Source organism: Tetrao urogallus (assembly GCF_951394365.1).
Source record: "Tetrao urogallus genome assembly, chromosome: 20".
In the NCBI taxonomy this organism is placed as follows: Eukaryota; Metazoa; Chordata; class Aves; order Galliformes; family Phasianidae; genus Tetrao; species Tetrao urogallus.
In genome coordinates, this window is record NC_136833.1 from 8,907,034 (window position 1) to 8,933,470 (window position 26,437).

Genomic DNA, 26,437 nt, shown 5'->3' on the forward strand with positions numbered 1-26,437 from the left:
TCGCTATGGCAACGCGGAGCACTTCCGGGGATGCTACGGCGGCCGGGAGGGGCGGGAGGGGCGGGACGGGGAGGCCGTGGCGGCCGTGGCGGCAGGGGGCAGTGCTGGGCCTGCTGGGCGGCCGTTCTGCCAGGGCCCGTGTTTGGTTTTGTCCCTTTTGTCACCGCTTCGTTTTTTTTATTATTATTATTTATTATTTTAGAATCTTGTTAGCACATCTGTAGAGCTCTTCCTTTCGCGTTGCCTCCTGCTTCTGAAGCGCTGCTGCAGTTGGCGTTCTGGCAGCCCCTGCTTTACGAGCGTGACCCAAACCGCTGGGCCGCAAATGAGAGCTGAGCGAAACGCCGCCGGGTTCCTTCAGAGACACCTCTCAGCTGTGCCCGCGGTGGGCAGGTGCTCGGCCCCGGAGCCCCGCACAGCACAGAGCAGCCGTGAGGGAGCACCGCGGCAGGGCGCCGTGCAGATCCCTGCTCACAGCACAGAGCCTCAGAAGGCTGAGAAGCGTCAGAAGTGCAGCTCATAGAGAGAAGCACACAGCTGGGTAAGGATGGCTGGGACAGGTTGGAAAACGGCCTCTTTCTTCCCAGTAAGTCTGTGAAATTGTCATTAATTGTAGAGATGTGTTCCAATGTTATTTGACATCTTGATAAACCGCAAACGCTCACTGATAGGAAAATGGAGTGGCTGAAGTGTGGTGGGTTCTTTGTCCACCTGTAATTCTGTATGCTATAATTATGATTTGACATCGGTATTTTCAAATTGAATCAGTGGGAACTGAATTGCTCGGCTCCTTTGAAGTTTCCAGGGAAGAATGGAATGGGGCTCTCTATACTGCAGGGGAATCTCCTTCCCTATTGATCTCAGCAGCTGTATTTGGCTTAAAATCATGGAAACAAGGTGTCCTCCCCCCACTGCAGCCCCAGGGTCAGTTCTGGCTGGGTCCCACCAGCCCTGCTCCAGGTGACCACCAGAGAATAACTGGCCCATAACTCTCCTCAGAATTTCAGGGGGTTTCTTTGCCAGGCTCTCCAGGTCAGTCCTGCCTCCAAACTTACTGACATTTCACTTCTTATCAGTGTGATTTCAGAACGGATGAAACCCACGAATCAAAAATATCCTCCTGCCCAGGGAAGCAAACGCAAAATGCAGATTCTCCTCCTTAGGATGTTCATCTATGGAGATGCAATGAGTGCCCAACCGGCAAGGTGCCGCAGTTACCATTCTCCAAAGGCATGTGCAGATTCAGTACAGCACTTAGCTTTATCTCTGCTGGTGCCAAAGGTGTCTCCCACCGCTTTGTGGCTGTTTTCCCAAGCTGTGGGCCAGCTGACGGACAAACAGTGCTGGCTCCAGGCTTGTTTGCCCCTGAAGGACAGACACAGATACTTCAAATATTTTCCTAATCTCGTTTTCTCATGCAAGCAACTGCTGGCGCTGTCAGGGATGTCGCTCTGTGGCAGGATGGGGGACAGCATGTGGGATGGCCAGAGAAGCCCCCAGCACCCAAGGGCAGCAGGAGGGAGACCACCCATGCTGCTGGGGTCCTACTGTCCCATCAGGATCCTCTGCTTGTCTCCCTAACTGGTTCATCAGGATAATTCCTTCCCTCCAGTGAGGAGCATTACACCTCCTTCCAAATGGAAGCGCTGCACTCTGAGGTCACCCAGCCCTCCTGAGAGCCGAGGCTCAGATTTCCAAAGCTATTTCTGGGAAGGGCTACCAGACTTATTTAACGTGGCATAAATAGGCTGTGCTGGGAGCCACTGCTGAGGCTGGTGCAGTGATTCAGGGGCACAACAGGTACTGGTCAGCTGCGATCCGGCCTGTGCTCCTGCTCCCCAGCCTTTGTCTTTCCCAGATCTGGCAGAGGCTGAGACATCCCCATGCCACGTCTGCAGGTGCTCAGAAGTACCATAAAGGAACTCTAAGGAGCAGCTCAGATCACTCTTGTCTGCTGGGAGGGGAATGTGGGATCCAAAATGCAGCAAACAGCTGGGGCTGGGAAAGCGCTGTGCTGGCTGCCAGGGATGCACACCAACCATGAGCTAATCCCAACAAAAATAGGAGTGAAATCATAATTCATCTGCATAATTCATGTGCATAATTTTATCTTCGCTGTATTTTCTCTAGGGATGTATTCTAGAAAATGCTTGCTTTCTCCTCCCCTCTTGTCCTTCCAAAAAGTGCCATACATACAAATCATTGGAGACAGCGAGGGGTTGTAGCTTTGCTGGGTTACCAAATAAACGATAGATTTCTCTTGAGCTCCTGGCCTACGTCTTGGCAAGCGATGCAGGTTGAAGCTGTTGTATAGACAAGCAGGCTTGTAACAATCACAGGATTTTAATTGCTTTCATTGTGAACCCTGGCTGCTGATTGTATCTTTATGAAAAACTAACAGTTTGCGCTTGAAAATGCTAAAAATGTAAAACAATAATGGCAACTGGAGATAATTAATAGTTATTCTGAAGCAAGGATTAGACTCCAAGAAGACGCTCAGAAAGAACAGAAAGCATTGCCCTGTTTACTACACAGATTACAGCCTGCTTTTCACATGATGTCAGATCTGCCAGTTTAATTGCTTAATGATTTTCTGTAAAATATTTTAGCACCATGATGCCTTGAGCCAGCCCAGCTCTGCTGGAACTGCAGGTGTCAGCGCTGCTGGGGACAGTCACGACACAAAGCCCAGGCCTGGCACCAGGGCTTGCTGAGTCACAGCCGGCCCTGCGCTGTGTGAGCCACCAGGGACACGAGGGACACAGCACCCGGGACCTCACTGGAAAGGGCCAAGCTGTACCTGCCCTCAGCCCCACCGCTTCAGGGGATCCTCAGCAGCACAGGCCTGGATGGACCCCTCCAAACTGGCTGATGGGCCGGGTCAGCTGCTTCTCTACCAGGTCAGTGTGATCCCTTCAAGAAAAGAAGACTTTTAGAACTGGATCGACAGAGAGGTTTTATCTCCATCAAAGCGTTCTGGGCTTTCCTAAAAAATAAAATGCATTTATTTCTTCCCAGTGCTGTGCTGTGGGCTGGCTGCCAGCCATTGCTGCGTTCAGGCTGCAGTGGGGCCACATCCCACCTGCACCCAGACCCCAAAACCACCAGCATGAGATCCTGAGCTGGAATAAAACACGTAGCCTCTTGCTCATGGAAAGATGTCTGTGTAAGATGGGATTTCCGTTCCTCTGACTCAGCTTAAGCAGCACAGGGCTAAACCATGTTGTGGCAAAACATTGGGAAACACTTTTCCCAGGTGTGGTTTGGATGCCTGTGTCCCACAGCAGCCCCCAGCTGCTCTGCAGCCCCTGGCCCACACACACTGGTCAGAGGTGCTGCTGCGACTCTGGGAACAAAGGCCGCTTTCATGATGCGAGAGACTGCTGTGGCAAATTCCTGGGATGTTTTTATGGGCTGTAACCAATGCGACGGGAGAGAAGAGCTCCCAGCAGTCTCCTCCCCCTGAAAGCACTCAATTCACACCAGGCTGGGAGGAGGTGAAAGGAAAGGCCATGCACGTGTTGAAATGTGGGGGGATCGCAGCTCTCTCGCAAACTCTTTCAACCACTAAAACAGCTTCTGCAGGAAGTAAGATGAGGCCCTCCAGGGCCAAATGGAGCTGCTCCCGGAGCTTAACACAGGGCACTGAGCTGAGCCTTGGGCTGCTCCCCAGCCTCCTGCAGGAGAAGGGATGGGGCCAGAATGTGGCCCTGCAGGGTCAAACCCAAAGCTGCAGCCTGGAGCAGCTGGACACGAAAAGGAGGAAGCCTAGAAACCAGGAGAAATCCATCTGGAGGCTGCACAGGCAATCTGAATAGATCGGCAAGGACGTGACATGTTTTGAGACAGTGCAGATGCTGCGTTCTGCTTTACAGCAATTCCCACCCAGCACAATGCCAGAACAGAGGGACGTTTCAATCCACCCTTCCCCAGGCACAGCACTGGGCAGGGGAATATCTCCCTTGTTTCCCCCACCGGTGCTCAGTGTAGAACAGCCCTCAGGGAAGCTCGCAGGGGGGCTGGAGAAGTTGCTGACCTGAGGAAAAGCAGTTTTTTTGTCTCAGCAGTAATGAGTTATTATTACTTAGCCTCAGCTAGATGCTGCCTTAAGGGAAGAAGCATCTGATTGTCTTTTAATAAACACAGTTTATCCTCCTGTGAGGAACCTGCAGCTCCCATATCCATCCAGCGCTGAGGCATATGGCTTCAGCACAGGCTTTGTTGCTATGAGTCACAGTCTGGCAAAGGGTGTGGGAGATGCTGCTCAATAAATAGAACAAAGCAGGGAAACCTCGGGTGGGCAGGGATGGCACAGCCCTGCTTCCCGCACCAAGTGGCATCGGCTCCTCAGGATTCACCAGGCAGGGACTGAGCATGAGATAAAAATGATTTCCATGTTTTTCTCTCTTCATCTCAAACCTCCCACAGAAATGCTGCAAAAAAGGAACACGTCCTTCGGGTGTCAGGTTTATCAGCAACAGGCTCTGCTCCACGTGCTCGGGAAAGACTAAAGCTGCAGCCTGTGCTGCAGAGTGATTTTGTGGGCTGGAAGGACGGAGAGCAGACAAGCAGTCCTGGGCATCCCACAGGAATAGGCTGCAATGCCCAGCCCCTTCATGGGTGCACAGAGCTAGGAGGATCTCACCATCGCTGGGACCCTTAATAGAACACAGGCAGACACAGAGGAGAATATTGTGCCCATGCAGCAAGGAGGCAGGGCTGGCTCCTGCACCTTCTCCAGCTGCTTTACTCCAGGCTCCCTCCATAGAGAAATAATTGCTAGGTAATGACTAATAGCTACATACATGGAACACAGCCACCAAAAAGAGCCTGCACAGTGTTCAGTGCCACAAAACTGCTTTTGCAAGGCCACATCTGGAAGAAATACTCCATGCAAGGAATTTAAAGTTCTGGTTTGTGCAACAAAAAATAACGTGACACACTCCCCAGCCATAAACCACAGTTATCCACAGCAAATGCACACACATCTGCAGGCCTCGGCCCTGAGCCCACGAGCAGCAGCCAGCAGCACAGACCCTGCTGCCATCAGACGTCTTCTGAATGCCCATAAAGCAGAATGGTAACATATACTGAGTTCACGTTTAAATAGTGGGGCTTTTTTTGTTTTTTTTTTTCCCCCAAACATCTGGAAGCAGTTTATTCCTCCAGATGTTTCCCCCACAGATACATACCCTCCACTCACTGTTCCGGATCCAGATGCTTCCAAATAGCTCTGTGTTCTTGCTGAGGCTGAGCAGGCACCCCAGCTTGCTGCTGGCCTCTCCAGCACAGACACAGTTAATGCTCTGAGGCATAATGCAGGCCACCTGCACATGGTGGAAACTGGAGACGAATGTGGAGCACAGCAATGGAAAAATTCAAAGCCAAAAGCTGTGTCAGGCAGCGTCTGGGGAGAACAAGGGAAAGGCAGTGGGACACAAAGCTCTGTGTTAAAGCCTCTTAGCTGTGCAGGGACAGGTGAGCAGGGCTTGGTTTCCCTGCTAGCCTCACCACTAAAGGTGCAAGCTAGAGCTCCTATTAGCCTGAAGGGGGGTTTCTGCTGCAGTGACACATCTAAGGAAGCAACAAACTCATTTTCTACTTGCATGTGTCAGCTCCAAGGTATGGCATCACTCCAGGATTCCACTTTCCACCATGGACCATCGTACACCACACAACAACCATGGGATGTAACTACATGCAATGAAATAGGCTTCCCCATCGAATGTAACTACATGCAATGAAATAGGCTTCCCCATCGACAGAATAGCCCTGGAAAAGTTCATCAGGAGTTCAGATTAGCAGCCTCCTGGGCAGCAACTGGCATTCCTGAGTCAGTTTTTAACCATTAGGAGCCCCATGCACCAATAGGGATCAACTTCCCCAGCCCCACAGGGCTGCAGACGTTTTCCTGGAGTCGCAGCAATAACTCAGAGCCAGGCACACCAGGAATGCAGAGCCTCAGCACGGTTTAGCTTAAACTATAATTCCAGCTAAAAGGCTCACTGGGAATGCAGAGGGAGGAGCAGCACTCCCATCTCCTCCCAAATATAGAAACCTCCTCTGTTTTTCAGCACTGTCAGGTACAGGTTAGACAGGCTGCCTGTGTGTAGCAAACATACTGCTGCTTGCTTTGGAGTTCTTTCATTTTGTAGCTACTTAACATAAGCCTCACGCTTGTCTACAGCTCAGCTTTCTCTCATTTTACATGCCAGTGTTACAGTCCTGCAGCATAGCTGTTATACTGTTGGAGCTGACAAGAGCCCACAGATTTGCCAGTACATCAGGAAGACTACATGCTCAAACTGAGGTTGGCAGGAACAAGCCAGGGAGGCAAGGGCAGTATTGAACATGGCAGCTCCAGGCAGTTTGCAACACTTCCAGATTCTGCCTTGCTATGAAGCACAGAAAGGAACCCACCTTTCCTGCAAAGCAGGGCAGACACCTGAGTACACAGAGGAGCCAGAACCCCAGCTGCTACACTACCCCCAGTCTGCCTGAAGCCATTAAGAGGTCAGACTTAACGCCTTCATATCTAGGTTACTTGGCACAGAAGCACCTTTTAGGGCTGCAGCAGGATGCACTCCCCTCCATCTCTCCTTCTGGCACAGTGTTTGAGCCAGACTGGAGGTCAGTGCCCACACAGATGGGCCACATATGCTCCCCCGACCAAGTTACTTGCTGGTCCACAGAGCTGCCTCCTTTGGGTCATCGGCATCTTCCAGGGCACAGAACCTGTCACTCACCTTCCCCAGACAAGAGCAGTTTTTGCATCAGACAGCTGGCAATGAAGAAACCAGAGGCTGTTTAAATGTGTCAATTCACCTTTAATGTTTGAAAAAAATAAATGGTATTTGAGCCATTGCAGTTATGAAGGGAACATATCTTGCTCCACAAGAGACCGTGAACAGGTTCACATTAGACTCATGCTTGGAAAAAAAACAAATCCAAAACATTCTTTCAGTTCAAGAGTGGAGTTCTCAACAGACAAGACCACAAGAGTGCCCCAGACAGCCCAAGGCACGTTACCCCAGTGCAAACATTTCCATCAACATGAAGTAATGACAGCTACATTCTTTCTAGTTACAACATTGTTCTATCCATATTACAAAATTAGGCATACTTTGGATTTTGCACAGAGACAAGAAAGACTTTTACTTCAGGAAGTAGTCAACCTGGGTCATCCAGCCATTTCACAAAGAATAGCTCCCTTCACTCCGCCTTCCCACCCCACCAGTGACTGGTTACCAACACCAAACTTGTCCTAGAGACACAAGCTAGGCTCACAAGCCCAGTGATATTGCCTATACATCAGTCAACAAACCACTAATAGACTTTATGACAAGCACTAAGTATTTACTTGCCATCACACTGCCCTTCAGAAGGATTTCTCCCACCCAGATAAAAAACACTTCCTGCAGTTTTATCCAAGAGTCAGTACATACTAAGACAACATCACCGCTGAACCTATTGGAGACCAAGACATTTTTCTGCCATTGAAGCAGATGTCACATGAGTTTCCTTCACACAAACATCACATGTAAATATAACTTCTTGGTACTGTGCTTTAAGAACAAAAGCAGATATCAGAACATGGAGGACAGCCCTCCAGAAATAGCTTATCAGCTACAGAAATTAAAAAAAGGAGACAGTGGCCACTTACAAATCTTCCACATGACTAGCTTGTTTTAAAGGAGAGCATCAAGTTAAGGCAGTGTTGAGACAACTGGCTAAAAACATGCCAAATAAGTTGTTGTCAGTAGTCACCAATTTGATATCTACTCCATTTCAGGGATGGGCCACGTGGCCAACTTTAGATCTCAGCATCCAGGTCTAAAGACTTCAGGCAGAGGTTGCTGCTCGCTGCAGGAAGCAGCATCTCAAGGGGATGCTTCTTGAAGTCTTCTAGACCAGGCTGAGGTGCTTACAAGCCTAGGTCAATGTTTCAGCAGAGCCAAAAAATACAGTGATGGGTACTGAAAGAACACTGAGGGTGCCAGCTGCAAGTCTGTTTTTATCACAGTCCAGGGTGGAGTTCAACATGTGTGAAAGCCACAGAAATAAGAGCCACCCTACCAGCTTTCAGGTGGGTTGAGTACCTGCGCTGAGGTTACTAGGAGAGCCAGCTCTCTACAGTCTGCAGGGTGGGTACAGAGGCTCACACTGGCTTTGCTCCTTATTACAAGATTAACAGTCTAGTAAAACTCCATAAGGAAGTCAGGGTCTTTTTGGCCTGCCCAAAGAAGTTTTCCCAGCCTCAAAGAAGGAATTACCACTGAGGGAGCTGTTGTGGAACAGTTTTATTTCTTACCACGTAAAGGCCATTGTTTAAGCATTTACAGGTTTCCTAGTGCAATACAACCAAAAAAAAAGCAGTAACAAAAAAATGCCGCCTTCTTCCCAGGCAACTAAACAGAAGTAGAATTTTACTGCAACATATACACATTAAATATAGTATACAGTCCATGCAGCGGCATAGCCATGTTAAGGGGAGTCGTGGCTTCAGCCATCAGTGCATTACAGTCCAGATTTCTCTTGCTCCTACTTCCTATCCAGACTTGAAGAGAAGAATTGCAACCTGACCCAAGTAAAAATAGATGAAGTGCTTTGTCTCATGTGTTACGTAGCTGCCAAAGTTTCTGCCAACAATGCAGTGCCAAGTTGGGTTGTATTTCTTGTCAAATTCCTGAAGAAACAGAAGAGAGGCATTAAGGCCAAGAAAGCCCACATGAAAATAGCTCTAAGTACAAATTCTTAGCTGGTTCTGTTCACACTAACTCCTCTCCTCCCACCTGCAGCATCTTTAGATTTCCCACTGCAAGATGCCATTGTATTAAGTGAAGCAGTGACCGACACAAGCCAGGCCTCTGCTCTGCACCGGCTTGTCTGAAGGATCCAACACAAGCAAATTATCTCCTGAGATCTGGAACATGCATCAGCCTTGGGCAGAATGAGCAGACGTAAGAGCTCTCCTCAGTACAGCACTATACAAGCCCTTCATGTAGGTAGCTCAGGGGAATATTTCTACTCTCCCATTCCAATCCTACTAAAAAAAGAAAAAAAAAAAAGATTTTGGCATGTCTGCTCTAACAAGGCATTTGAGCTTAAAGGTCACCTAAGTAAAAGAAGAAGTCTGGTGTATGCTGTTTGGGACACTTCCTCATTAACAGGAGAACATTCCAGTGAAAGTAAGCAAGAAGATTCACAGGACACAGCTAAGATCTTTGAGGTAGAAGGTAGGCAAAAGGAACACTGGTTATTAATTTTTTTTAGTCTGTTTAGCAGGTGAGAGCACATTTTCTTCCCTCTAACAGGTAACACCCAGGAACACCCTTCCCTCGCCCATACAGAGCCAGAAGAGCACAAAGATTAAAGTGAGCCTTAGTCCTGAGACTCCTGCTGCTGTCTGAAACTCCTTGCAGGTAACCTTTGAAGTAGGTAAAAGCTTTCTTGTCAGGGTGTGAAGGTGCAACAAATAATTTCATCCAACACTCTTAGGAAATAAAGGCCAACTTTTTGGATTCTCTGTTGCATTCACTCACTTTGCACACTGCATTGCCTCAAGCACTTTGAGATAGGTCTTGCTTCAACAGATCAAAGTGATCTGAGAAGTTAGGAAACATCTTTGAATCCATTCAAGCTTAGATTACAAGCAAGGCCCAAAAGCTAACCCTGGAGCCAGGACTGTATTACCTACATAATCATTTTGCTCCTTCAAAACGACTTTGGCCATTTTTCAGAGAAGTGGCTATAGATGGAACTGACAGCTCCCCAGATGCTGTCAAGCAAGAAACAGAAGTTAATGGGCTCCCGCAAACAGGGAAACTTCATGAGCCAGGGGAACTGCCTGCACTGCTTTTAAAGCAGCTCGTTTGTACATTCCTGCCAGGCAGAACGACATTGCATCCTCCTCCACACCCACCACCCTGGAGTCTGGAACACTACAAACAGAACTGCTCATGCAGGGCTGCCCACTTCTGCGTGAAGCTTCGGAGTAATCCCATCCTGCACCTGTACTGCCAGTCAAGCAGAAGCAGTCAAGCAAAAGCAGCAGCATCCATGGAGCAAGCCCTAAATAGAGGCTGCAGCCAGCTCTTAAGGCTAGCAAATTGAGAGGGAAAGCACTCAAACTGCTTGCTGAGAGCAGCAATACACCAGGCCCTGCTCTGCCACAGTCTTTCTCTGACCTTGGAAAAGTCACTCCATCCTCTTGGGAATAGCAGTGAAGCAGCAAAGAAAACATCTTCTTCCAAACACTGAAGTGTGAAGTGTCAGACACTCAGGCTCAACACACACATACTTAAGAGCTGCAGGAAGTCTCAGGCAGAGCACCCCCCTCATCCCTTAGTTACCTTCTTTATATACGCTGCAATGTCCTTTTCTATGTTGTACTTCTCCATTGCCTGTGTGGCACAGTCAACAGCATCCTGCTGCATGTCCTCGGACATGTCTGCATTCTTGATGACAGCCTTTCTGTCAGACATCGTGAACCTAAGGCAGAACATAGATTCCTTTAATCCCTTCCCAAGAAAGGAGCAGCTGCCCATGCTCAGAGGTTTTCCTTTATGGCAAACTGCATCACAGGCCAATACTATGAAATCCGTTACACCCAGTGCGAGTTTATCAGGGAGCCTCTCACAGTCCCAGGCTAAGATCCTTCACAGCTGGAACAGTGAAGCATTGGCAGTGTCTGGAGGTTAGATCAGAGATAGCCCAACACCATCACCTGCATCAAACAGGCAAAAAAAAGCTGGTGTGGGAGGAGACAAGATCCGCAGAGACAGAGCCCTCCTACACATCAATAGGCTACAGCCCAGTCTGCCTTCCAGGTGCACCAACAGTTTGGAGCATCAACCTGCTTGGAGCCTCAGGAGCTGACCCCAGACCTGTCCCCAGCAGCAGCTTGCTAAGCATGACAACAGTAAAAGTACTTTCATTTTGCCCTTGACCAGCAGCTACTGTTGCTCGTTCCACTTGCAATGAACACTGTTCCACAGTCAGCCTATCACTTCAGCATTGCTGCTAAACCCCAGATTTCAGCTACTGCCACAGGACAAAGCAAGTCTGACAAACCAGAAACACCACGCTACAGCCTAACAGGGAAACAGGCTGGAGAAGCCAGCCACTGCTAGGGCCAGGGAAGGGTACCTCATCTTTCTTCCCCCACCTGTAGATCACAGCACAGGTGTGAGACACCAGCACTGCCCATCACCTCTATAAAGCAGGAAATGGTAACTCCAGTTGAGCATTTACCTCCTTCACTGTGAGCTAGTTGACATGCATGGAGCCACTGACATGCAGACTTACCACGGCCTTTCTATGAGGCAGTCAGCATTGGGAAGCCTCCTGTATGCAGTTCACATTATCCTAGAAAGCAGGGTCTGGCAATCCCAGCCCCACAGCCTTTCTTGAAGCAAGGAAAGGAGCCCAGTGCAGCGCTGCTGGCTGGCCTGCTCCAAATCCCACTCTGGACACCAGAGGCACCATCCCAGGGAGTGCCCAGTCAGGAAGCAAGCACCATCTGTGGGGCTGGTCAAGCAAAGGCCTATGCTGAGAAGAAGCACTGCTGCTCACCTCAGCAGCAGCTCTTACCAGAGTGCACTAAAACTTTGTGAAATAAGCTACTTACTGGCAAGAAGTACCTCCAATTAAGCCTGCAAAACACCCGTAAGTTTACTAGATCTCTCTACAATGCTGTGAGCCCATGCAATAGTACCAAGGATATTTTTAAGTTGTGAAACTACACATTCATAGCTTTACCAAAGAGTGAAGAAAATCTGCTGCATGCAATGATCGCTTCCTGGAACAGTCCCAGAAAACTGAAGGAGTAGCTTTGTTACAGCAATTAAAGGAGCCTGCTACCCAGAGAGAAAGAGAATCCAGTTACATAATTGCAGCCCTACAATTACAATACTTCAATTCTTTACTCAGTCTGCACTTGAAGTCTTCTACTGCAACCTTAATTTATACTATGTAGATGTGGTGCTTAATAGAGCACTGCTATTAACATACACTAATAGCACCAAGAGGAACGACAGGAACTGAGCTCAGACAGCAACAGAGCACACGCCTCTATCACTGCTCTGCCACTTGCAGTTTGTTCCCCTCTCTGCTGCGGTTCGAGACAGCAGGCTCTAGCATGGGGCCTAGAAACCCTGACAGGGCAAGACATGACTCAGAAGAACCAAGCTAACAGCCTGCAGGTGTGGATTCATTATCCAGGGGGCTGGCACCCCCTTGGAAGAGCCTTCTGCACATCCACCCCACAGGAAGTGACATAGCAGAGATTCACTCATGGATATTTCTCCCAGGAAAGCCTCTTTGAGGAACACCTGGCCTTCACACATCTGCGACACACAGAGTTCAGAGAACATCTGCCATTACATAAGCAGGCATCAAGCGACCTGCAAAAAGCATCTTCTGTCTTCATCATTCTGGCAAGGAACATCTCAGTGCAGAACAGTGCCTTCAATGGCCAACAGCACCAGAGTAAGAGCCCACCAGCCTTCAAGAGAGCTGCAGGGCCAGCCTACCTTCTCCAGTACCACTGCTCCAGGCACAGCAGCCTCCCAAGGGCAGTAATGGCAGGGCTGGAGGCCAGACCTCTCCCCACGCACCCACCTGAGTGCCCAGAACCGGGCCCGGGCCTCAGCTCCCTCCCCGGGTGTGACACGGGCATCCTTCCTGCACGGCAGCCCAACAGCACGAGAACACGTCTCAGCCTTAAGGCACAGCCGGCCCTCGGGGCCTTGCACCCAGCTCTGTTTGTGAGGAGACGCAAAGCAAGGCGCTTAGCGGGGCAGGACGGGCCCCAGGAAGGCGTAACGGCACAGCTCTGAGAGCCACCCCTCCAGGTGGAGTCTTCAGAGAGGAGCAGACCAGGACAGGGTGAGGCTTCGGGACGGGGTTTAGGCCCAGGCCGGCACCCAAAGCACTTCCTACAGGGCGGCAGGACGAGGCCCGGCTCGCAGCCCTGCAGAAGCGACCCCGGGCGCGGCGCGGCCCCTTCCCCAGCGAGAGGCGTCCCCGCGGCCTCCGGAGCCGAGCGCAGGCCGAGGCACCGCGTGACCTTCACCGGGGGGAGCCCCGGGGGCGGCGGTGACCTTGCGCGGAGCGAGGCCGGCAAGAGCCGCCCGGGCGCGGCGGCCTCAGATAATCGGACGGAGCCGCCCGGATCCGCGACCCGCCCCGCCGCACGCAGGGACCGGGCGGCACCGGGCGAGGCGCGGCGTTTTCCGCAGTCCCAGCCCAGCAGGGCGTCGCTCACCTTCACAGTGACAGGGCCGACCGGGGAGAGCGAGGAACGGCACCGAGGAGGAGGTGGGAGGAGGCCCGGACCCGCTCGCCTCTCTCTGCCCGTTCCGCTCCGCTCCCTGCGTCGCGCCGAGCGCTCTGCGCCGCGCCGCCGCGCCGCGCTCAAATACCGCCCCGCCCGCTGCGGCGCACTGACCGCCGCGCCCTCATTGGCTGCGCCTCGCGCCACGCCGCGCCCCTATTGGCTGCGCCGCAGCGCTGCCCGCCGGCCCGGCCCGTCCGCCCGCGCTGCTCTGCCTACATCCTGTTTCATCCCACAATGCCGCGCGCGGGCGCGCGGGGCGGGGCGGGGCCAGGGGCGGGGCGGGGCCGTCCCCTCAGCGTGAGGGGCGGAGTTGGGCCGCGCCGCCCGCGCTGGGGTTCCCTGGATCTTAATCGCCTGCTGGGGCACCTCATCCCGCCGGGGGTCCGTCACGCCCCGGGAGGGACGCCCTGTGCCGCGGAGGGCTGCTGCTGGGCGCAGAGACCAGGCGCACTTCGGCGGGACCGGCCTTCTGCTCCATGGGCCTTCTGCTCCTTGTCCTCAGGAAGATGCGGGTGTGCTCTGGTGACAGGACTGAAAGCGCCCTCCATCAACGCGCTCTGAGCATACGGGTGTCCTCGGGGTGCCCAGTGTGCCGGGATGGCGGCCCGCCAGCCCTCATTCTGGTTGCACCCTCTCAGCCGGCATGGGTGCCGAGGAACTGCCCGAGGGAGAGCCAGGCAGGAAGGCGTTCCCGCTGCCACGCCGCAGGGCGGGCTGCGCCGGCTCCCATCCCCGGCACTGGGGCTCGACGTTCCCAGGCCGTGTTTCCAGAAGCTCGCCGTACGCCCGGCCCGATCCTGTTGCTGTGGCTCAGCGGAGCTGGGTTTCCCGGTCCGTACTGCTGCAGCATCCCTTGCTAAATGAAGGAGCTTCGTTAGTAGGGAGGGTTCTGGAGAGTCAGCTCTCCATTCCCACCCCTCCTGCTGACATGAGTATCTGCTTAATCCTCATGTGCAGTAATGACACCCACGAAGTCAAGGTAGCTGCGGTTTAACGTAATGTTAATCCTGAACTGAGGCTGGGGTAGATGATGGGGACAGAGGAGATCTTAAGACTGGAAGTGGCTGCTGAACCGTGCCTGTTCTGTACAGCTGGAGCCCTGGACCTCAGACCAGAAGCAGGAGCTGGCCACAGCCCAGCCAGTAGCAGTGCAGCACTGGCTCTGTGGGCTGGGCGTTTCTGTGCACGGGAAGGAGCACGGCCTGCACAGGAGGAAGTGATTCAAGTGGGAGATGCGTTCCTAAATCGTGACAAAAAACATTTATTTATAAATTGCTCTTGGTGCACTATATAAGGCACTTCAGAGAGATGAAAAGGGCCTGGCTGTGCAGAGCTGCTTGCCATCTAAGGCTGTGCTCATCCGCCAGTCCAGCTTTGCCCTGCGGCCAGGCACTTCCTGACCAGGCACATTTCCAGCTCCAGCCGTGGCTCGGCTCCTCTGTTCTCAGGGATGGCCTTTCTGCCTGGGTCTCTGTCCTGAAGCCAGGGAAATATCTGCAATGAAACCACACTTCTACAGAGATGACTGTACAAGCACTGCCTTCTCTCCCTGCAGCAAGTCCTTCTCTCTTCCTTCCTCCATCGCGCCTCCTTTACCTGCTTATCTCCAGACTCTGCCATCAGCTGCTCTGTTTGCCAATAATCATCAATAAAAGCAGCAGCAGTGGAAGAGCAGTTTCTTTTTTTAACTCATCTCCCAGCTCTCACGTGGCTCGGGGATGTGGCATGGTAGAGACACCCCTGACATCCTGATGGCACCATGGCAGTGCATACAAGGGACACTTGGCCATTCACTGTATCAGCACAAAGCCCCTCTGCCAAGAGCTGTCTGCTGTGGTCAGAGCACAGATATCCCAGCGGAGCTGCTGTGATGCCTTTCCTGGTCCGGAGACATTGCCATCACAGATAATCTTCCTTCTGGGGCTGGTACCTCAAGCAAAGGGCCCGGCAGCTCAGATCTCCTCAAAGGGACAAGCTGCAAAGCACCTGCACAGGAACAAAGTGCTAATGTCAGGGATGCTGCTGAGCAGTTTATGCCCCACATCTGGTTTCTGCTGAGGCTCGCAGGGCTGCCTGCACAGCTGCAGCGTGACAGAGAAGTCGCTCCCACAACCCCGCCTCGCCCCCCCCGTCTGCCCTGCAGCAAAGGACACCTACAGACGTATCTCTAAGGTAAATGGTCTTAAAAATGTGATGAGCTGTAGATGGCTTTTTGTCTAAACATTGCTTTCCACGAGGTAATGTGTTGCCTGCAATCCCATAAGCATGACAGAAAACTCTTTAATACTAAATGGCTTGTGAGCCTTATTAATATGTATTCAGGTCACCTGCTTGCTACAAGTTTTTGCAACTGACTTGTGGTGTGCAATTCATGCAGGATCCATAAACAAAAATACCTATCTGGAATCTGGGCAGGGTCACGTTAGCACAGGAATGCAATTAGCACCTCTATGTACACTGCAGCAGGACCAGGGCAGCTCCAGCATCCCAGGCAAGAAACAGGCTGGAACCTCCCTCGGGTCTGTTCTCCTCAGAGGTGAAAGGCAGGCGTAGAAGGGCCTTTAACACCAAAGGAAAAGTTGTTTCAGAGCCATGTGCCACACACTGCTCTCTCCTCATCCTTCCATGGTCACAGCCCATGGGAGTCCCCACTCAGGGAACACACAGTGGGCTCACATGTAAGTTCATGCATGAGTTAAGTGAACAGTCATGCACACACTAAATGGGCATTAATATGCAAAGTAACTGGGCACTCGTGCAAAATACTTGTGTGCTCATTCATGCATTGATTGGGTGCTCATGTGGGCAGTAATTAGGCATTCATGCATGCAGAAACCGAGCATTCATGCATGGGCTGATCCTGCACTTGTGCAGGAGCCAGTTGTGACTGTGTAAGTCCACCAAGTGCACAAACAAGAGCCCGCTGGCTGCTCACATGGGCACTGTTTGGCACTCAGGAATCTTCCTAGCACTCACCCCCGAATGAATCAAGTGCTCCTGCACAGAGATCCTGGGTGCTCACACAGAAATGTGCTCTGCATTCACCAAGGGGGCTCTCATGTGTGCATTTGTCAGGCACTCATGCCTGAACTGGGTGTTCATGCAGGCACTGCTGGCCACTCGCACCTGGCTAATTGGACACTCATTAATAAAGTAATTGGGTGAGTGAGCTAGTTCAGAGTAATGCAGGATTGCAGCAACCCTGTGACTGATGCCCTGCAGGCTTCCATCAGCAGTGCTGCACCCACAGCCTGGCCAGGAACCCCTCAGCCCTCCCATCGAGCTCCTGGGGCACAGAACGGAGCTGCTGCCCTCAGTTGATGCAGACCTCACTCCAGTACAGCAAGGATGCACGGTGTTCCAAATGCAGGTCTGTGATGTAGGTCAGCAGCACTTCTGTGCTTTACTTAGGCTCTAGCAGTTCCCTAACTGAGTGAAGGAAAAAGAGGGAAAATAATGGAATCTGGAATCACTATTCTTGACACTATACTGACGCAGCTGCCCTCCCACAGCCTGGTCAATCATACTGATGCTCTCACTTCACTCTGCAGAAGGAGCTGCAATACTTGGCCCAATCAATAAACACACATTTTATGCATCCCTTAAGCCTGTAATACATCTCTGGGTGTAAGAGCCCACGAGGGATTTGGTTTTAATTAGAGAGATGCTCCAGGCTGCTCCGCCCAGGTGCAGGGGGGCCACTCGCACTGCTCCAGCCCCGCCTCAGCAAGAGCAGCCCCACATCCTGGGGTATGCCAGCATACCTGATGGCAACTGGGATTTATTTTGAGACAGGTGGCTGAAATCCTGCTTGCATCTCTAGCAAGAGGGCAAGGCAGCTCTTCTGGTGGGATGCACGTGACATTTGGGCTTTGCTACCAGTGATGTGGCTCTTTGTGCAGACAGCAATGCCCTGCACAAGAAGGGCACCTGAACATTGCCTTCCACGGCCGGTAAAACCAGCTCCAAAACCCAGAGGACCTTTTGGAATCATTTCAGCACTTTTGTCCAAACAAAAGGCAGCTTTATCTACTAACAGAAGTGCTGAAGAGACAACTCGACTTTGTGTAATTTACTGCTTCTGGATCCCATGCTGTCCATCCCCACCCTCTCCCCTCAGTGCAGCCCATGCAGTGCCGTGCCCAGGCAGGGTCTGGCTGTGCTCCCTGGGCCACAGAGCATCACTCTGCTGTGGTTTGGAGGTGCTGAGATGGAGTTCATGGCAAGGAAAGGGCACAGGTTTCTGTCCATCAGCCCTGGCACGGCGCAGCATTTGGTTCGTGTTTGCTTCCAGCAGGCAAGCGGTCACAGTGCATGGCTGCTCTCTGCTCAGTGGGGAGAGAAGAAGAAGGTGAATAAAAAAGAAAAAGAAAAAAAAAGTCCTGGGGGAAAACAAATACTTTCTGACGTCTTTTATGCTCTCAAAGAAAACAAAAGTGTTCTGAGCCGCTGCTTTATGTTTCCCCCAAGGGCCAGCAGCGTGCATTGGCTGGTTTGTTCCTTTTGCTGTGGACACGAGGTCCGTAATGGAAAATAGCACTGCAGCGAGGTGCACAGCCCCGTGCAAAAGGAAACAAATCCATCTGCTGACCTGGTGAGCAGGGCCCCATGCCTTTGCAGCTCAGCTCTCCCGGAGCCCCCTGCACCTCTCCTGCCTGCCCATGTCTGGCATTTCAGAGAACAAAATGGTAATATTCTGCCTGGGAAACAACGTAAGGAATTGCTATGTAAGGTAGCTGCTCTGGATACACTTTTCTACAGCTTGTATAAAAAGAAATCACCAGAACTACATCCATGTGGGGTCACATTCTGCCTGAACACCCCGGGCAGAACACAGCACAGACATCACTGCTGCCTGCAGTCTGACTGAACACTAATGGAAAACCTCCTTTACAAACTACTGAGGCCTGAAAAATTGGGGCTATTTTTGGAGAGCAAAAAGCCTCAGATCTACGCACACTCCTGAGGGAGACACAACCAAGAGGACATTGGTACGCATGGACCTCGTGTCCCTGCTGGACAGACAGACGCTGAAATGAGCACCCAGGAGATGGCTGTGCCTTTTGTTTACTCATTCCTTGGCAGGAAGGAGAGGGCTCGTGTTTTGTGTTCATTACCAGTGTTTCTGTTCCTCATCCTCCAGAGCACCCGGCAGCACAGTGTGAGTGCCCAGCGGGGACCACAGGGACAGCAACTGCCACAGCAGCTTGGGGCTCGCCAGGGCCTCTGGGCTCAGTTCCACCCACATGGTGAGGAACCCAAGGGAACCTCACCTTGAAGTCATGGCAACGTGACAACAAGGCAGCGCATATCCCACCAAAACCTAATTTTGTTAATGAGCTTTTAATTGTTGCTAGCAAGACAAATAGAGATGTTACAGTCACGGCTCTTCTGAGTAAGTCGTATTTAATAGCTTTGGGGGCGTAGGTGTTATTATGATCAGTGTTCCAGGATTCCTAAAACCCAAGCATCTCTCCCAACACATCATCCTCGTGCTGTTAGCTCACAGGCATCACGTGCGGGAGCAGCAACAGAGCACGGGCAGTGCCCCATGGCAGCACTGTGACCCTTCGCACCGTGTGCCCTGCAGGCACGCTCAGCCTAACTCTTAGCAAATAACTTCCATCACCTTTCAAGTCGCATTGATGACTTTGGTATGACCCTGGTCCTAATGCACAGGGGCTGCATCTCTGCCCGCTCTTCTGGTGGCTTTCCTCACCCTGCCCTCCATCCGTGTTTTTCACCTGGGTTGGCTTTCAGGTAGAATTTGCACAGCCAAAGTGTGCATCGGGACAAGCCACAGCATGTGCACACCGAATCTTGTGGCTTATGCATAAATCTAAATAAATAAAATGAGCACAAGTAAATGCATGGCATGGAGACACCTCTGGCTCAACATGTAGAGCTGCAGAGACAGTCTGTGCAGTTTTGCGTCACTGCTGATCTGCCAATGAACCCAGTTCCCCAGAGCCATTGTCACGGATCGGGAAGTTTGGACAACTCAGTTCTACAATAACTGTTCCAGCTCACAGCACTGCTTAAAAACAGCCCTTTTCTCCCAAACAATCAGGGCTTTAGGGGTTGTTATTTTGCAGTGCAGTGTGACAGGATTAATCCCTGCCCAATTCCGCAGCACTTTAGGAGCAGTTCTCTCACCCCAGCCCTGGGAAAGCCACTGCTCCTCCAATGCTTCTGTTTCATCATCAGTAAAAGTGAATATAATGAGCTCGCTGCAGTGTCTTCACGCCAAGAGCCATCTGTGGCATCACACGGCTGTCTGAGCAGAGCGAGGGCTGCTTAACAGCGTGGGAAAAGGTCCCAGAAAGAAGAGGGGAGAAGGAAAGCTGTGAGGATGCCAGCGAGGGCCAAACCAAACCTGCTGGGCTTCGTTTGCAACATGAGAAGCCGAGAGCAGGCAGTGGGAGCAGGCTGAGCTCCGGCATAGCTCCACCCAGAGGAGCTGGGTGACTTGGTTCATGTTTGCTTTGCTGATCGATTCTCTGCTAGAAAGCTCTGTTCTTGTTGTGAGAACAGAAGCCCATCATTTTACAGCAGCTGGTTGACATTTTTGGTTGGTTTGTTTGTTTGTTTTTAACTATTTGCCATTTCTTACCTAGTAATTTATTTTCTATGTAATTAATGTTTAATGATTCTCCACAAATACATTTTTCCAGAAAGCCAAAAGCAGCTCTGAAAAAGCAACCAAACATTCTGCAGCTTACCCAAATGCTTTCAGTGCTCTGCTGATAACACGGAGCTAAAAAAGGTAATGAGAAAGAAAACATTCAATAATTCTATGAAGAGACACTTCATTAAAGTAATTAAAGCAATCACTTAAAGTAGTTATAAGGACTATTAACACACAAAAGAAATTGTGTGGCGGGTTTTAGCAGACCAGGGAGATTCACCATTATCTTATGATGCCTTTAAGAATAACTTCCAGCAGTTTATTAACAGTCATTCCCAGGCATAGGCTGGAGCCTTCTCCACACGTGTGAAGAGCGTGTTTGGGGTCTTTGCAACGAGTTCACGCTCTGGTTTCAAGAGGATGGTGAAACCATTAGAACTCCTTGAAGGTGCAGGAAATCCCCAGGAACCAGGAGTTGTATTTGGGTAAAGCACCGCTTCTGATGATGGGCTTTGCTCATCACATCCTTCTGTGATTAACGGCAGTCTTTAAACCACCAGCAATCCAGCACAGGTATCACCGACGTCAGAAACCATTAGAGCAGAGGGCATTACTGCACTTTAACCCACAGAAAGGGAGATGAAAGGCACTGATAATAATCAAGCACATTGAAACTTCATAGCGAGAATGTTTTCGCTACAAAACATTTTCTAATGCCATGAGGATCACCGTTTGCTGGAGGAATACACTCTTTTAATTAACATATGAAAATGAAGTAAGCATGACAGCCACTACCAAGTGCTAGGGCATTTCTCAAAATCCCTTAATTAACTCAGGAGCACAAGGGGTTTTCTCCACGCTGAGTTGCTGTGTTCCCCCATCCCCGTGGTGCTGTGATTCAGTCTTCCAGCACCAGGCGGTCTCAGCACTGCTGCTGGCAGAGCCAGCCAGGCTGCAGGCAGCCAACCACTGTCTGCCCCAGTGCCACATCTGACCTCATAACGCATTGCCATCTCTGCAAAAGCCAAGTGCAATCTCCAGGAAGCCAAGCGTGAGCCAACGGAGCGGGGAATGCTCTGCCCTCCCGAGCCGGGCAAAAGTTTTTGCTGTATTAAAAAAAGAAAAAAAAAAACAAAAAAGAGGATGTGTGACTTGCCTGTCACCAGGGAGGAGCTGCCGGCCAAAATAACGCTTGTTTTTAAACCAAAGCTTGGCTCATCTAATTGCAGCCTCATTAGCGAAAAGCAATTTATATGTTAAAAATTACATCTGCTGCCTGAAGAAATGTCAGGGATGTGTGACTAACAAGGGTAACATCCTGGTGTTTTAGTGACTTCATATAAATTCCAATCTCTTAGAGAAAACAAACACAGCAGGCCGTTATTTCCCTGACGGCTCTGCTCACACCTTCACAAAGCACCCATCGTTACACCCAATTCCGCCTCCATCTGCCGCCAAGTTTTCGTGCTTTTATTTTATTCACTGACGCAGACGCAAACGGCCACCGACGTTCGGTTTGCCCTTTATTTGGATTCCCGAAGCCGCACTGCTGACCGAAGGCAGCCAAGCGGCTGTGCTGTGCCCGGGGAGCCCCGCAGCGGCGCCCGGAGGCGGGAGGTGACGCCGCCCCGCGCCCTCGGGCGGCCATTTTGCCTCAGCGCGGTCAAGCCCGCCCCGATCGCCTCCGCGCGCCCTCGGCTGAGCGGCCGGGGAACCGCTCCTCCGTTCCCACGGACGCTGACACAGAGAGGCCGGGCCGCAGCCCTCTAGGCGGCAGCGGAACGGGGCGGGAACGGCCGGGAAAAGGACGCGACGTAACGGGCCCAACTGCGACCGCCGCCGCGCACGGCCCGCGGCGCCTCGCGCTGCATTGTGGGCAGGGCCACGCCCCGCGCCTTGGCGCCAAGAGCCCCCGCCGCCGCAGCGCACTGTGGGACACCCCCAGCCCCGGCCGGGCCTTCTTGGCGCGAGCGCCGCACCGGACGTGACGTCACACGGCTCGGCGCCCCGAAAACGGCGGCAGGGAAAAAGCGCCGGGCTAGCGTGGCGGACGGCGGGGGCTTTCCGAGGGAGAACCGAGTTCGTCCCGTCCCCGCGGGCGGGAGCGGCGCTCCTCACCCGGCCTCAGCCTCTTCGGCGGAGCCTCGGAGGTGAAAGACAGAGGAGAGGAACTACTTTTCTGCAGCACCGCGCGTGCGCGACGGCGAGGGCGCGGCGGGAGACGAACCGCCGCAGTCGAGTCGAGAGCCGTGGGCGGCGCCGCGCCGCGGGGTGAGATCGCTGCGCGCGCTGCGAGCGCGAGGGAAGCCGCGGTCGCCATTTTGAAGCGGCGGTTGGGGGAGGCGGCGTGTGCGCTCCTGTCTGCCCGGCCCGGCCCCGCGCCCGCCCGCCCGCCCGCGCTCCGCGCACCGGCCCCGCACCGCCGCAGCCATTGCCGACCTCGGCATGTCCGGAGGGGGCGTGATCCGCGGCCCAGCCGGCAATAACGACTGCCGCATCTACGTGGGCAACCTGCCCCCCGACATCCGCACCAAGGACATCGAGGACGTCTTCTACAAATACGGCGCCATCCGCGACATCGACCTGAAGAACCGCCGCGGCGGGCCGCCCTTCGCCTTCGTGGAGTTCGAGGACCCCAGGTGAGCCCCCGCGGGGCCTTTCGGCGGGGGACGGGAGCGGCCCTGGGCGCGGCGCCGCCCGGCTCCGCCCGCCCCCCCCGGCGCTGCGCTGCGTTGCGCTACGCTGCGATGAGCTGCGCTGCGCTGCGCTTCGTTGTGCTGTGCAGTGCTGTTGCGCTGCGGGCCCGGCGCGGGGGGCGGCGGGGGCGGGGTGGGGCCGCGGGGAATGGAACAAAGGCGCTGCGGGGGGCGGCGCGTGGCAAGGCGCGGCCGCGCTCACCGCCCGTCCCGACCCGCAGGGACGCGGAGGACGCCGTCTACGGGCGGGACGGTTACGATTACGATGGGTATCGCCTCCGCGTGGAGTTCCCTCGCAGCGGCCGGGGCACCGGCAGAGGAGGTGGCGGCGGCGGAGGGGGCGGAGCCCCGCGGGGCAGGTACGGCCCCCCGTCCCGGCGATCGGAGTACAGAGTGATCGTATCGGGTGAGTCACGGCTCTCTGCCCCCGGGTCCTTCCGGCCGCCGTGCGCGGGGGGCGACGCGGCTTCGCTTCTCTCGGGAGGGGCGCCGGGTGCCGCGGGGCAGGCCGCTCTCGGCCGAACGGTCCTCGTGGCCGCGGGTGGCTCTCGGCCTCCTGACTCCGTCCTCCCCGCAGGAGAGGCCCGCGCGATCGGGTTTTAAAGCCGGGTGTTGCTTTTTATCTAGGGCTGCCTCCAAGTGGAAGTTGGCAGGATTTAAAGGATCACATGCGTGAAGCAGGTGATGTATGTTATGCTGATGTTTTCCGAGATGGCACTGGTGTCGTGGAGTTTGTACGGAAGGAAGATATGACCTACGCTGTGCGAAAGCTGGATAACACTAAGTTTAGATCTCATGAGGTAGGTTTCACCCTTACTTGGTTTTGGCCAGAATTGGATACAAAGGGCTTAACAGTAGGATGTGAAGGTAAGGAACACGTGGTGTTCGTTGCGTTAATACACAAAGCAGCTAAACTGAGTCTGCTGTCAGTTCGTCACGGAATAGACTTTATTAAGGGCTTGGTGTCTATTTCTGTGCTTTAGTAAACGATATCTGCAGTCTGTCAGCATGCCTAAAACGACGGCCCTGAAGCCTAGACCTTTCAATCGAAAGTTCTGTCTATTCAATAGGGAGAAACTGCCTACATCCGTGTTAAAGTTGATGGTCCAAGAAGTCCAAGCTATGGAAGATCTCGGTCACGCAGCCGTAGTCGTAGCAGAAGCCGTAGTCGAAGCAACAGCAGAAGCCGCAGTTATTCCCCACGGAGAAGCAGAGGATCTCCACGCTACTCTCCCCGCCACAGCAGATCCCGATCTCGTACATAAGCGATCACTAGCTCTGATCTTTTTGTAGAACCCCATGTTGTACACAGTTTTCCTTTACTCAGTACAGTCTTTCAATTTATTTTTTTTTTTAATTCAAACTGTTTTATTCAAATCGGCTGAAGTGTTGAATTGCATTCTTGTGTAAAATCCCTAGTGAGTATTTGCTCCGTAACAACAACATTCCCCTCATGTCTTTGGTAAACTGTATTTTAATTGATGTCAGTCAGGATTGTTTCAATTTAGTTCTAGTTAAATACCACCATTCTTCAAGCTGTGGTATTGCTGTGTAAATGTCTCAGTGTTCAGCTATGGTTTATGCGAGCTGGGGATGTTGGGATGTTTGTGGCTAACTTGTCTCTTCTGGGGGATCTTATATTTTATCTTGCCTTTTCGTGTGTCTTTCTGTAGACATATCTGAAGAGATGGATTAAGAATGCTTTGGATTAAAGGATTGTGGAGCACATGTCAATCATTTTAGGATTGTCAAAAGGAGGATTGAGGAGGATCAGATCAATAATGGAGGCAATGGTATGACTCCAAGTGCTATTGTCACAGATGAACTTGGCAGTATTGACCTTATACTGAGACAGGTGAATTGAGAACGTGCGCCTGCGTGTCACTTCTTCAGGCACCTCTTGGTCTCTGCAGGCTACAATTGCTCTCCTCTTTAAAGCCCTCTTGGCAATTGTGGCTCAGTACTGGCTGTTGTAATTCCTTATTCCATTCTAGTTTTTTTTTTTTTAAAGGAGTAAACCGGGTAGGGGGGGGAGTATTGGTTTACTTTGTCCTGCAGCATTTGGTTACAAGCGTTAATGTTCCGTGGTACTTCTACTCTTGCAGATCAAGGGTATCTTTAAATCGGAGTATAATATCAATACTGCTAAAATCTGCATGTCCTCTGTGTGACTGATACAGCGTTGCTATTTCATTTTTTTAAAGTATCAGAATGAAAGAAAAAAAATAAGAGAACCTAGTTGGGAATAGTTTGTCAGCCCTTCCCCCAGACTAATTCAGATTTGACTCACTGGTATGCTTGAAAACTGCAGTTAGTTAACTTTGTTACCTTCCAGCTAGGGGTGCTGGCTGTAGCTTAGAGGCGCAGTAGGCGGATAGCTTTAGCAGTAAACTCTTCCAATTTCATAAACATTTTTTGCAACCACAAAACCTGTAGCACACCACCGTACGAGCGATGAGTATGTTGGCATTTTCCGTTGGCATATGTAAATATTACAGTGTTTCCTCCGAATAATTAACATTTCTTAAAAAAAAAAAAAAATAGCATCACCATTCAGAAGCTTGTTTTGGGGAATTGATAGTTATTAATGTACATCTGTATTAATTGATGGCAAACATAACTGATCATTCCCCAGAATCCTATTTTTTCATTGCAGTATCTAACTTTTTGCCTCCTCTTTTTTGGTTTTGCTGGTTATAAAGGTTTGGATTGGAGAGGGCTCACTGGATCCCAATCCTTGGAGCTGGATCATTGGATTCAAATCATAATGTGGATAGGATAGGGAGGCTGAATGGCAAGGATTCATGGAGCGGGATCAGATTACCAGGAACGTAGGAGTGGATTCCTGCCCCAACCAAACCGCATTCGTGTGGATTTTTTTATTCAACTCAATTGGCTATTCCAAAGATTTTTTCTTTCCTATTTTTGACGATTGGAGCCCTTATGATGCACGATGGAGTTTTTCATTTTTTGGTAAAAGGAGCAAAGCGAGGACCTGGAGAGGTACGCTGGAGCAATCTCCTTGGAAGGATTCAGCACGAGTAGATGGTAAACGTTGAATGGGAAAAAGGGGGGTTTGTTTAAACAAAAAAAAAAAGTCATTTCTCTAAATTTAAAGTCAAAAAATTGGAGTTTAAGTAGGCTTTCAATTGGCTATTGCGTTTTTTTTTCTTTGACAAATAAAATTTTTTAAAAATCACGCATGGTTGTCATCATTTGCTGATTGCAAAGCCTGCTCACCGCCAGGAGCTGCAGCGTTGTTCACAGCAGCAGACAGAAGGCTCCTGTGTTCAACAGCAACCTGCTGCTCCGCAGGAAGCGCCGGCCTTGGAGCTCCTGCGTGGAGGATCAGGTGCCCTGTGGGACATGGATGGGATTTATTGGTTGGGGGAAAAGGAGTTCTAACCGTCACCAAAAGGTGCTTTGCTTCTGGTACTGATAACAACTGCAGTGAGCGTGGAAGCGTGAGATGAGCCGGGCCCAGCGTTCCCCTCTGCCTTCCTCAGAAACTGCTCTGACTGCAGGCTGCGTCCGCACACCTGGCTTCTCCAGTACTGGCAGACTTGGAGGCTGCGTGCAGGAGGCACATCTAGCATGAAGGATGTGGATGTTCCTTCGGTTTCCTGATGAGGTAATGCTGAACTTGGTTCAGTTCACAAGGAATTCAAGTGTTAACACAGCGAGTGGGAAAACTTTCCATAGGATGTGCAGTTGTCTGCCAGTGTCTGAGCGTCGGGCTGGTGCTCCAACAGGAAGCTGCTGTGTGTGCAGGAA

General features: G+C 51.7%; 2 protein-coding genes across 2 annotated transcripts; one reads left to right on the forward strand and one right to left on the reverse strand.

Annotated features, from left to right (window-relative positions):
* Nucleotides 1–8,548: 8,548 nt before the first annotated feature.
* Nucleotides 8,549–10,505, reverse strand: DYNLL2 (dynein light chain LC8-type 2; the record flags this gene model as incomplete). The annotated part of the gene is made up of 2 exons (XM_079545110.1): nucleotides 8,549–8,686; nucleotides 10,353–10,505. 2 exons carry the CDS (start codon nucleotides 10,503–10,505, stop codon nucleotides 8,549–8,551), a joined length of 291 nt encoding a protein of 96 aa, XP_079401236.1.
* Nucleotides 10,506–22,412: 11,907 nt separating this feature from the next.
* SRSF1 (serine and arginine rich splicing factor 1) lies at nucleotides 22,413–24,359 on the forward strand (the record flags this gene model as incomplete). The annotated part of the gene is made up of 5 exons (XM_079545158.1): nucleotides 22,413–22,606; nucleotides 22,885–23,069; nucleotides 23,291–23,463; nucleotides 23,734–23,920; nucleotides 24,337–24,359. 5 exons carry the CDS (start codon nucleotides 22,413–22,415, stop codon nucleotides 24,357–24,359), a joined length of 762 nt encoding a protein of 253 aa, XP_079401284.1.
* Nucleotides 24,360–26,437: the final 2,078 nt, after the last annotated feature.